Source organism: Eretmochelys imbricata, chromosome 8 (assembly GCF_965152235.1).
Source record: "Eretmochelys imbricata isolate rEreImb1 chromosome 8, rEreImb1.hap1, whole genome shotgun sequence".
In the NCBI taxonomy this organism is placed as follows: Eukaryota; Metazoa; Chordata; order Testudines; family Cheloniidae; genus Eretmochelys; species Eretmochelys imbricata.
Genome location: NC_135579.1, coordinates 101,921,082 through 101,933,292, shown reverse-complemented (window position 1 = coordinate 101,933,292; position 12,211 = coordinate 101,921,082). Strand labels below are relative to the sequence as shown.

At 50.2% G+C, this 12,211-nt stretch overlaps 2 protein-coding genes across 2 annotated transcripts in view; one reads left to right on the top strand and one right to left on the bottom strand.

The window, feature by feature from the left end:
- TAL1 (TAL bHLH transcription factor 1, erythroid differentiation factor) overlaps positions 1 to 12,211 on the bottom strand; it is a 250,857-nt gene that overhangs the window by 127,868 nt on the left and 110,778 nt on the right. The window lies entirely within an intron of this gene.
- Positions 11,136 to 12,125, top strand: FOXE3 (forkhead box E3). Its single transcript, XM_077825381.1, has one exon. It carries the CDS (start codon positions 11,136 to 11,138, stop codon positions 12,123 to 12,125), a length of 990 nt encoding a protein of 329 aa, XP_077681507.1.

The following is a 12,211-nucleotide window of genomic DNA, read 5'->3' as shown; positions in this document are numbered from 1 at the left end:
TAGACAAAGCACTTTGTGCTTTGCTGTTTTTCCCATTTATAAACTGAGTAAAATTAACAATTCCTAATCTATCTCAAAAAACATGGTGAGGTTTAATTTGCCCAATGCTTAGCACAAAGGGGCCCTGGTCCATCACTAGGACTCCTGGGTGCTACTGTAATACAAATCATGTGTTATGCAGAAGGTCAGACTAGGTGATCGTAATTGTCCCTTCTGGCCTTGAAATCCATGTCCCCATTTAAATTGTAAGTTTCTGTGGTCCCTAGCACATGGAACCCTGGTTCTCAAACTCAGTGTCCTTAAGGTTTACCCACCCTTGTTGATGGAAGAAATGAACATGTATGCCATCATTTTGGCATCAGCATATTTCACTGTACTAATGCGCTGGAAAGCATGAGTATCTGCTATCAAGTGGGTTTTTGGCTACAGGCAATCAGAGACCTTGATAAAGATGATGGGTGTGTTAAGGCTAAACAGAAGGAACAATTAAGCCCCTTTATGTAGTTATAGCAGGAAACATTAGGACACTATCACCCAAGTCTTTAGGCTGCGTGGCAAAGCCTGAGCAGAGTTAAGCAGCATGGGCTAGCATGTTTCCTTGGGAGGAGTTTCTAGGGGCTAGAGATTGCTCAGCAAACTGTGTGTTAGAGGTAGAAAGCCAGCAGACGGTGAGACGCAATCGTGAATGTGGTCCTGAGAGAGAGAGCAGAGAGAAAACTCCTTGGGACGTGGGACTGATTGGAGAGGCAGGCTTGGAAACTGTGAGCAAGGAAACTACCTTGTATTGATTGTTTCCAGTGTGTTCAGGAAAACGGTACTTTGTGTACATTCTTTGTAAATAAAGAGGCTTGCACCAAAGAGATAGAAGACTGTTTCCTCCTAATTTCTCCTCCTAATGAAAACAACCTGTCAAGCCCTCAGGTCTGAGTGGCAACAGTACAAACATCCATGCTCCTTAGATAAAGTCATTGATGAATGGCTGTTGCTGAGGTCCTGCAGGTATAGGTACTTTGAGATGCACCCTGCAGCTCATGACTGGCTATTCTGGAGTGACTAGTGATGGGTGAGCTATGAAAATCCTCCAGGGCTGGTTCAACTAGGATAATGACACCCAAGGATTTGGATACTCCTCCAAACCACTTGAGCCTGCCTAATTATGGTGGAAATCACAGTGTTCTGATGATCTCTGTTCCAGCTAGAAGACACAAGGAAAGAGGTCAGAACCTTTAAAAATGGAGTGTGTGTTGGGGGGAATTAACCAAATTCCCAGGAGCCTGAGGAAATGCCTGGCTTGGTTCTCCCATCTCTCAATAAGTTTATCCTTGGAGCAGAGAGACCATCTCAGATCAGATGAATACAAGACAAATAGTGTGAGTCATGTTTGTCCAGCCTGTGGTGGCCAAGCTTACCCCTGCATCATCATCTGTCTTGCTTTACCGTGGTGGAGGATGTGATTAACACAGGCTTGTCTGGGGCATATGTGCTTTGCCCTCTACTTTGCCTACAATGCAGGTAGGTGAAATAGGATTGTTTTAGCTACCAAAGTTCATCGCTGACCCCCTTGCCATAGTTGTGCCAGATCCCTGTACAAGAGGTAGTTGAGTTTGCAGGGACTTGGCTTTCCATATATATTCAATATATTAACAGAGGGTTTGCACCAGGCTTTGTTCCCATCTGGCCTGGAAGTAACCCACCTTTCACCGAATGCATCTATGTGGAGGAGGTGATGCCAGGGTGCGCACACCTCTCAGGAAGTCAAGGAGCAGGCCGACGCATCAAGAGAGCTCTCCCCCTCGGCAATGCGCACCCTGTGAGTGGAAGTCGATTTCCTGTCACTCGTTCGCTGTTCAACCTGTTTTTTCTCTTTGATGAGTCCTCGGGAGTCTTAGCTGAGGCTCTGTGTTTGATCCTGGACTGTTAATGTATAAGGAACACCTTGCCTTCCCCAGTGAGGCCATGCCTCAGTTTCCCCTCCTGTACTCTGCAGGATTCACCTACCACACAGCTGATGGTCCAACTAGTATCTCCCTCCTGAGATCTGGATTCTTGGTACTGAATGCTAAAGTGCTCACCCTTTGGCCGTCTATCCAAGCACCCCAAGTCCTTCCTGGCCTTTCCCCACAGCTCTCACAACCACCGTTGGATCAGGACTTCACAGCTCCCTGGCACAACTCCACTGGTCCCACTCTGGAGCCTTCATCACTGCACTTCTCCAGGCAGCCGTCCTTCCCTGCTAGTCTCTGGGGAGAGCCTCCTCCCAGCTCTTTCCTGGTCCCTGCTCTCTCCAGCCTTAGGGAAAGGCATCCCCCTTTTTATAACAGGTGCCGTACCCAGCCTGCAATCACCTGATGCTCCTCCTGTGACTCTTCCCGTTCAGATGCTCCCTCCAATCGGGGTCATCAGCTGGGAGACCCTCAAGCCCCCTGATTCAGGGGGAAACCTGGAACAGAAGTAGCTGGGCCCAAACTCCCTTAAAGAACAAGCCTCCCGCTGATGGTTTGATACGACCCTGAGCTAGTACAATTGCTTTAGAATCCCTGGGGGTTTTAATGCAGAGATCAAGGACAGAATATACGCCATGGTGGTCATGGGGGAAATTCATCTCTATGCAAAGGACCAATATGTCCTGGGGACTTAAGTGGCGCATAAGTCTCATATTGGTCCCTGCATGGGGGTAAACTCTACCCATGATAACTGTTGGGTATATTCTGTTTTTTAATTCATTGACTTAGGACCTAAGTGGAGCACAGGGCCCACGCTGTCTGGGGGGGAGTCTCACCTGATGTGAGTATTGCAGCCGTCATTGTGAATGTCCTGGTGTGTCACATTAAAAGCAAAGCAAACCCCAGAGCCTTGCTGAGACTCTTCATTCCAGTGGAAGGCGCACGAATGGCTTGTGCTCCCAGGCCACGGGGAGCGGAGAGGGGGCTCATTAGAGACGCCTAGGTAGGTAGGTAGGTGGATTAGCGGACCTTTGTTTCAGGATCGTGTAGCAGTCTGGCAAAAGCCTAAAAATATGGCTGCAGGCAGATAGGATTTAGGATGTGAGACAGGGAAGGAAATTCTCCATGACAGAGGTTCGCTCAAAGCCTACAGGGCAGGAATGGGCCCTCTTGTTACAAATGAGCTACATTGCCCCTGACAGGAGCATTACACAAAGAGACAAGACAAGTGGAAGCAAGACGACAATGGGAGAGGGACCGTGACTGTCAGCCCTGGAAGTATTAGGACTAGTGGGCCAGGCTGTTAAGAGGAGAGCACCAATAGGCCACGTAGACAGGGAAAGCTGCACACTGACAGCCAGATTTCCAAGGACTCAGAACCCACAACTCGAGCCATATTTTCAAAAGACCTCTGCTCCCATTAACATTAAAGGCCTTCACAATATTCATTAGTGACACATAGTGCTTAGATACTATGCTGGACCTTAGACCTACAATAGATAGATTAGAATAGATCCTGGCTCCCCTTTATAACAGATGTTTAGACAAGCAAAGCAAAACAACTGTATGGGGTGTATCTCCCATATAAATTGTCCCAAAAGGATGCTCATTAACCTATAGGAGTCTGGATGCAGTGGGTGACTGGTCCTGGAAAAAATGAGACAGCCCAGATCCAGAGGACGAGATTGATAGCACTAGAGCCTGAAGTACTAAACACCAGGAGAGGTATGGCACATGAAAAGGTATAGATCGTGAAACCCAGTTATTCCTCATCACCCTGTTTGGGAGGGACCCCTTCTAAGTGTTGGAGGTAGAACCAGTCAGAAAAAGGGAGGGTGAAGTTTCCATGGAAAATTTCAATTGAAAAGGAAGTTTGTTTCCATGGAAAATTTATAGGTTTTGCTAGTGAAACCTCAAAAACTGAAATATTTCCGCTGACAACCAAAATATTTAAATTCTGCACTGCCAGTCTCATGAGTGTTGTTTGGGTGCCTTATGCTCCCTCTAGTGAGGAGCCATGAAGAAGACTAAGTAAATGTGGTACTTTACATGGGGTGTTTTGTCCCACAGGCCTGTATTCTCTCACTCGTCGTCCATATACACTCCGCTGCCCTTCCCCATATAGGGCAGGGATTACTCTGTAATATGAAGACAGGGTCATCTGCCCCCCAAGGGATCGTGGGCCCCTCACGTCTGTGTCGAGGGATGTGGGTTGGGCAAGTAGAGTTGCTGGCTGAAACCCCCAAAATTTAAACTGAAAACCAAAATTGTGGGAGGTTTTGGTAAAAATAAATAAATTGGGTTGTTGGGTTTTTTTTGGAGGCAAGCCTGACAAATTGAATCAAATGGGTATTTCCTGCAGAAATGTTGGGGTTGATTTTTTTTTACAGCCATTTTTTTTCCATCAAAAAATGGTTCAAACCAGCGCTCGTGATGGCCTTCTTACAAAGATCCAGACTGGTTTTGCCAATTGCTTTCTAAATGAATTTTTCCCCTCAGTATAGTACATGTTGGCTTACCAATATTTGCGTTGAGTCCCAATGATGGCCATGGAAAATGAATTGTTCATGTCATTATTTAAAAAAAAATGTAATTAATTAATTTATAGGCAGTGAACCTACAACGCAGCCCCTCATGACCCTACAGACTCGCCATGCTGAAAGTTTGTGGTGACTCCTGGATATTGACAGGTTTCAGAGTCGCAGCCGTGTTAGTCTGTATCCGCAAAAAGAAAAGGAGGACTTGTGGCACCTTAGAGACCAACAAATTTATTTGAGCATATGCATAGCTCACTTCATCGGATCAAGTGAGCTGTAGCTTACGAAAGCTTATGCTCAAATAAATTTGTTACTCTAAGGTGCCACAAGTCCTCCTTTTCTTTTTACTGAATATTGGTTCATCATGACCCCCTTGGCTTACACCACTGCTGCTCTTCAACTCCCCCAGCTGCTGCTTTTGAGTGTGAACATCTTCACCAGCCTCCTCTTGCAGGCACATCAGTCTAGGCAACGAAGTCTCTGAGCCAGCCCTTCGAGTCTGAGTCATTGCAATGCCCCCCTTCCCGCAAGCCCCATCGCTGTCTCACACTCTCCCTTTGGAAGATGGGAGTGGGTGGTTGAACATTTCCTGGTTGCACTCATAGAATCATAGAATATCAGGGTTGGAAGGGACCTCAAGAGGTCATCTAGTCCAACTCCCTGCTCAAAGCAGGACCAATCCCCAATTTTTGCCCCAGATCCCTAAATGGCCCCCTCAAGGATCACAACCCTGGGTTTAGCAGGCCAATGCTCAAACCACTCAGCTATCCCTCCCCCCAGTGCGTGCCCTGAGAAAGCATGACCTCCTTCTCATACCACCTAGACAAGGACACGTCCATGTTCGTGTCTGAGACACTAAGTCCCCAAGTCTTCTCCCATCAGAAGCCATGTCTTGATGGGGTCCCCTGTCCTGATGCATATATTGGATGGCATGGAACTTCCCTGGTGGTGGAATCTTCACTTCCGTGTTGGGTGCAGGTCCTCAGAGAGCTCCTCTGGAGGCAGAACTGGGGCAAAGGGAAAGAGAGGACTTGTGACTTCCATCAGCACCAGGATGAACTTTACTTCCCTATCCATTGCACAGGGCAGGGATAGAGAGTGCAGTGCCCTGTGAATGCCTGAGGTGGTGGGGGAGTTGAGGGGGGGTGGGATAGACACATCGCTGTGCCCAAGAGAGACAGCTGGGCCCTCATTTCATTAAAGGGAGCGGGCATGAGCACTGGATTTCTTGGGATGTTTTCAGGGCCGGATTAAGGCCCAGGTGCTAATGGCCAGTGTCTCCAGCTCCTGTGTTATGGGACTAAGCAGAATCTCAGCTTTCATTAAAAAAACAAAACAAAAAAAATCCAGTAACTTTCTAACCTTCATGCGGGTGAAGAAAAGCTTGAACACATGACCTGAGTGTAAATAATGCAATGGTGTCTTCCTGAGTCTGAAGAGAGCCTGAAACAACCAGTCTGAGGGGTGTAAGCTGCCCCCTTCTATCTCAATGGGATATTAATTCCAAGCCCCACTGCTCTGGGTGGCTCTGTCAACACCATCCCAGCAAGGAACTGGGTGTGTGGCAGAAGGGGAGGAGTTCACTGGGCCTGGCCCCCCTCATCTACTCTAGCTGCTGGAGTAAATATTGAGGGACCCACCTGTGGCTCCTGGGGCGGGGGGGGCAGAAGGGGATTTCATGGTGCTATCCCTGGCTGTCTGGGATGGGAAGGGGAGCCCTCTCATCGCCACACCAAGTGGGAGGTAGGGACAGAGACACCAGGGCCTGAGGTTACTTTAATCTGGGCCTGGGTGTTTGACTCCATCGCCCCACTCTGCTCCCAGAGAGGCTGGGCTTTGTACACAGAGCTAGAGAGAGATTTGCTTGTATAGGGAGGCTGGAATGTGCAGGCAAGGTAGCCCCTTTTCATCCCATCCTGGTGTGAACAGGTGGAGAGAAGGCACTTCCCTCCTTCTCCAGCAGGTGTAACCCTTTCTATGCTAGACGGCATTTACAGCTTGCTCATTTGGCTTGAGTCAGGACTGCAGGATGGGGTCCTGTGACGCACACACCCATGAACAGGTGGTGGAAACCCTGTCATGCAAGTCATTTAAAACGGAGCTAGAAAATGCTGGAGAACTTAATGTGAAGAACTATATCTGGTGTCAGAGGCTGGACTGGATGATACGAGAGAGCTTTATTCATCTCAAATATTGGTAATAAGTTGATCAGTGCATGCACTTCCACCCTCTATATAGTTCTATATTATTATGGAACCAGGGGTCTTCTCATGAAATTAATAGGCAGCAGGTTTAAAACAAACAAAAGGAAATATTTCTTCACACAACACACTCACTGGAGCTCGTTGCCAGAGGATGTTGTGAAGGCCAAAACTATAACATGGTTCAAAAAAGAACTAGATAAGTTCAGGGAGGATAGGTCCATAAGTGGCTCATGCTCTGAGTGTCTCTGGTCTCTGTTTGCCAGACGCTGGGAGTGGAAGAGAGGGTTGGATCACTCAATGTTCGGTTCATTCCTTTGGAAGCACCTAGCATTGGCCACTGTCAGAAGACAGGATACTGGGCTAGATGGACCCATTATGGCCATTCTTATACAGTACATTAGGACCTTTCATATGTTTTGACTGGTATATATAGAAAACAGCAGAGAATGTTCAAAGGTTGGACGTATACTATGGAGACGTGCTGTTTAGTCTATGTCCCCCTTCTCATTTTAAAAACAAATACATAAACATCCGTGGCGATCTGACCTGGGGTTTTCTTCATTCTTTTGCTTTTTCTTTCCTGTAGAGGGCTTTTGACAGCTTACAATGCGTTGCTGGGATAGCGTCCACAGGGACTGGTTTCCGTTGTGGTTGGCCTTCGTAATTTATGAACATAAAAAGTTATTGTACGGGGATGGACATCATGGGGGAAATTCTCATCAACATTTGTAAAGCCACCATCTCATAGTGTTCTCAAGCTCTCCCTAAAAACCCACCCCTGCCATGATTCCTGCAAATCACGCCCCTCTAGCTTTGGTCATATCACTATGCTAGAACTTCTATTTTTCTGCTAAACTCTGTTTTGTTTTGTTACACCATCCTCCTCCAACCTGTTGCTTTGGCTTGTCCCATCCGTTGAGACTGGTCTGACATCTAGGCCTTGACCCTGCAAAGAATGACCCCATGCACTTATCTTTATGCAAGGTGAGTGGTCCCGCTGACTTCAAAGGGCCTACTCATCATTCCTTTGAAGCCCATGACAAAACTTTCACCAGCTTCAGTGGTGCTGGGATATCATCCATTGCATATAAAGTTAAGTATGTTTTTCCAAGATCAGGACCTTAGACTGTAAGCTCTTCAAGGCAGCATCTGCTTTTCATGTTGTACAGCACCTAGCCATCCTGGTTTGGGGTTCCCAGACACTAATGTAAACACAATAAATAGCGAGGCCAATATCACAAGCATTACAGAGTCAGCTATACAATCAGATGTTCTCTCTTGATTCTCAATCTCTTTGAGGTTTAGACAAGTAAAAGGACCAAGGAAATGATGAAAGAGAGAGAGAGAAAAAATAAAGGACAAGTTACCTGTATAGAGAATCAGTTACCTTCCTCCCTCCTCACCCCCACAGCAAACCCCTTGCCTCCAGACTCTCTAATTAATAGCTAATAATGCTCTAAATCAGTAGGCATATAAGGCATTGTAGTATGAGCCAGCTACATTTTAGACAAATAATCTGGGATGAACTTTTTAAAACCTGGGTCTAGTTACAATCTGTAGTAGGTGCTGGGGGAATAGGGCATACAAGAAAATACATCAGTTTAAAATAAACATTGAACCACATAAAAACCTCCTATATAGGGTATTTTCTGTGTGTTTTACATTATGATTTCTAGTGGTGTTTCAACCTACTTTCTGGACCTTATTGTGGGATTTCTCCCTAGCTGACTGAAAGCAACAGTGTCAAAATCTCTGACTGAAACAAATTTGCTAACATTTAAATATTGGCTGATATCAAATAAATAATAAGATAAGAAACACAGTGATCTCCAGCCCTCATCCACCTCTGAGGTGAACATTATAAGGGAAAGTGTTGCAGGTCAGATCCTACTTTTAGATCGTTAACACCCATTTTTACCTCTGTTTTAGCTAAACAAAAATAACCTACACAAATACTCTTTAAACTAAAAAACTGTTATTCTGCCATTGTAGAGGGGCTCACTGTATCTGCTTATAGGGAGGTCATCACCCTAGCATCTTTGCTTCTCACAGTCATTCATGGATTTTATGCTCACAACACCCCTGCCAATTAGGGAGATATAATCCCCATTTCCAGATGGGAAACTGAGGCAGAGGGTAGACAAAGTCTATGACCGAGCCTGGAACGGAGCCCACCTCTCTCCAGTCCCAATTAGTACCTTGTCTACTAGACCATCTTTCCTACCCTTGCTCAGTGCTTTGGTTCATTGCTAGATTGTACATTGCAATCTACTCTCAAGATTACAGACAAGCTCATAGCATTTGAATGATCTGCCACTCAAATTATTTGAGTTCCATTTCTACCTGCCATGTTCTATGTCGATATAAAATCAGGAACTATAATGCATAATGTCCACCATCCTTTCTTAATTTAATGGTCCCTCTGCCTATTGTATTACATATATAGTCTGTAATATTACATATGAGATTTACATACAAAGTTTGTAAATGTTTTATTTAAATGCAATAGATACAGTTGAAAAGTATTTTTTCCCGTGAGGACAGACACTGTTATTTATTGATCGTTCATTAAGACACTGAGAACCAACAGGGATACGTCTCTCTTCTTTCAGTATGCGGGGTCCTTTCATGTACACAGCATTGCCATGTATGACAGTCTACACTGCTAGACGCCCGCTCCTGCGCTCCTTATTCAGGCATTGTGGAGACCGGAGTAACGAGCCCAGGGTCGGGCCCTAGGTGTTCAAATAAGCAGAGGCTTCTCTTTAATTTGTAAATATTTTGGGATCCGCGTGGAGCTATTTACCTCGCGTCCTACAATCCCACTCGGTGCGGTCAAGTCCACCTTTGGAAATGCCAATTCCCCCCCTCTTTGAACAGCCCCTTGCAATTAATACAAGCGACAGAGACTTCGAATTACTTGTTTACATATAAACGCACAATCGTTAACACTCCCCCCTCCCAGCAAGGTGAGGGACCCGAATTATAAACTCCGTCGCTCTGAAACCTGCTCAATTCACTCCGTTGTCCACACTTATCTCAGCAGCCCTCGCACGAGGCTGCACAAAATAAATAACTCAAACGTTGGAGACGGGTTTTGTTTTTCTGACTTTGATTTCTACCCTTCCCCCGCTTGACTTGTGCCCCTTCCAATGTCTCCTATGTTAAATCGTTTAAAGACCGAGGAACGTGTATCATTCATGTAACAAGAGATCGCTCGCTAGACGCGTTACGTTCTCCTTCCCACTGTTGTGCGCCGCGGTAAAGTTAAATGTGTTTTTTTGCCGAGCTGGTTTTCTGCCGGAGAAAATCATTACAAAATCCACATGAACTGAAAACCATTCATACTTATATGCGAACGGATTGTCTAGTTCCGTCCGGCACCACTAAGAAACCCCCGCAGCAGTCAGCAGGTGTACAGATTTCCCTAAAAGGGAGCAGATCCATTGTTGTCCAATGTCTGTATTCGTTCAGAAGACAGCGTGCGTGTAGATATTTGCACAGCCTTCCTCTGTTGCTTCCACACCTGCGGGGTAAAACAGCCGAACACCGAGGAAACGTTTGAAAAAAACTTAAAGCGACCGAATATCACAGCGCGACAGCTCGCGAAAGCTTTTTACAAACTGAAATGTACAAACGATTCAAGTAACTACCCCGCCAGGTCCATTTATTCGCGCGTTCACCAAAAGCTGCTACCGCGTGTTTTCACTCGGCCGATGTTTTTTGTTTTTTGTTTTTTTATCGGCAACGCTTTACGAAACGAAATGTAAACCGAAGGAAACGATTCTCGGGCTACCGAGGCAAAGCGGGACATTTCCCTCCAGCTTCCAATGTTTGGAGGCAGAACACTGCCCCCCCCCCCCGCCCCCGCCCCCGCCCCGGGGCCAGGTTTTAAATACGGTTTAAAGCCACCTGTCCCCGGCGCTGGCTGTGAAGACAGACTCGATGATGGTCACCATCCTATTCTTATCTCCTTTATCTGGTTTAATGGTCTCTTTCTGAAATCAGGGTCCCTGCTTCGAGCCCAATTCCCCCGGCCGCTCCGCCGCTCTCCCCCGGCCGGCCATGCCCGGGCGCGTAATTGACAAAGTGCCGGCGGGGGGGGGGCGGTTTCCTCCCCCTAGAGAGGCACATTAGTCGCTGGGTGTATTTCGGGGGGTCTCCCCCCACCCCACCCCACCCCGGCTGCTGCCAATCCGCGGTCCCCATCCGCCCGGCCGGGGGCTGCCGGAGAAGCCCCACCCCGCGCACACGGCACCTGGGGCAGGTCGGGCACCTCCGCCCCGGGGAGCCTCCCGCGGCTCTGCCGGCGGCGGGGGCCGGGCTCGGGGGTGGGTGGGCCCCGGTCCCAGGCGGCGAGGGGCCGGCAGGGTGGCGCCAGCCGGCGGGGATATAAGGCCGGCGGGCTGAGCCCCCCGGGGGAGCTCCCCCGCCGGCCCCCTCGGCGCCTTATGAACCCGGCCGGCTTCTCCTACTTCCCGGCCATGGGCACCCCGCCGCCCGGCTCCCCCCTCGCCGCCCAGCCGGAGCCCGGGAGCCCGGAGGCGCCGCCGCCGCCGCCGCCCGCCCCGGAGGCCGGCTCGTCGGGCGGCGGCGGGCGGCGGCGCAAGCGGCCGGTGCCGCGGGGCAAGCCGCCCTACAGCTACATCGCGCTGATCGCCATGGCCCTGGCCCACGCGGCCGAGCGGCGCCTGACGCTGGGCGGCATCTACCGCTTCATCACCGAGCGCTTCCCCTTCTACCGCGAGAACCCCAAGAAGTGGCAGAACAGCATCCGCCACAACCTCACCCTCAACGACTGCTTCGTCAAGGTGCCGCGCGAGCCGGGCCGCCCGGGCAAGGGCAACTACTGGGCGCTGGACCCGGCGGCCGAGGACATGTTCGACAACGGCAGCTTCCTCCGCCGCAGGAAGCGCTTCAAGCGGGCCGACCTGGCCGCCTACCCGGCCTACCTGCCGGCCGCCGCCGCCGCCTCGGCCTTCAGCCCGGCCAACGCCGCCGCGCCGCCGCCGCCGCCGCCCGCCCTCTACGCGCCCGCCGGCTACAGCCCGCCGCTGCCCGCCGGCGCCCCCTACCCGCGGGGCTTCACCATCGACAGCCTCATGGGCGGCGCCGAGCTGGCCCCGCCGCCGGGCGTGGAGCTGGGCCCCGGCCCCGAGCCGCCCCCCGCCGCCTTCCCGCCCGCCGGCCTGCTGGGCCGGGCCTACCCCTACTCCGCCTCGCCGCCGCCGCCGCCCCACCTGCCCGGGCCCCCCGGCGGCTACTCCCCGCCCGGCGGCGCCCCGCTCTACGGCGCCGCCGGCCGGCTGGGCCTGCAGCCCGGGCGCTCCTGCGCCGAGCCCCCCGAGCCGCTGCTGGCGCTGGCCGGGCCGCAGTTCGGCCCCAGCCCCGCCTACGGGCGGCAGCCCGGCTTCGCCTCGGGCCTGGAGCGGTACATGTGACTCCGGCGCGCTCTCCCCGGGCCTGCGCTGCGAGTCGGAGCAAGAGCCATGTGCAGACCTTTCCCGTGCTGATGGGGGACCCACGC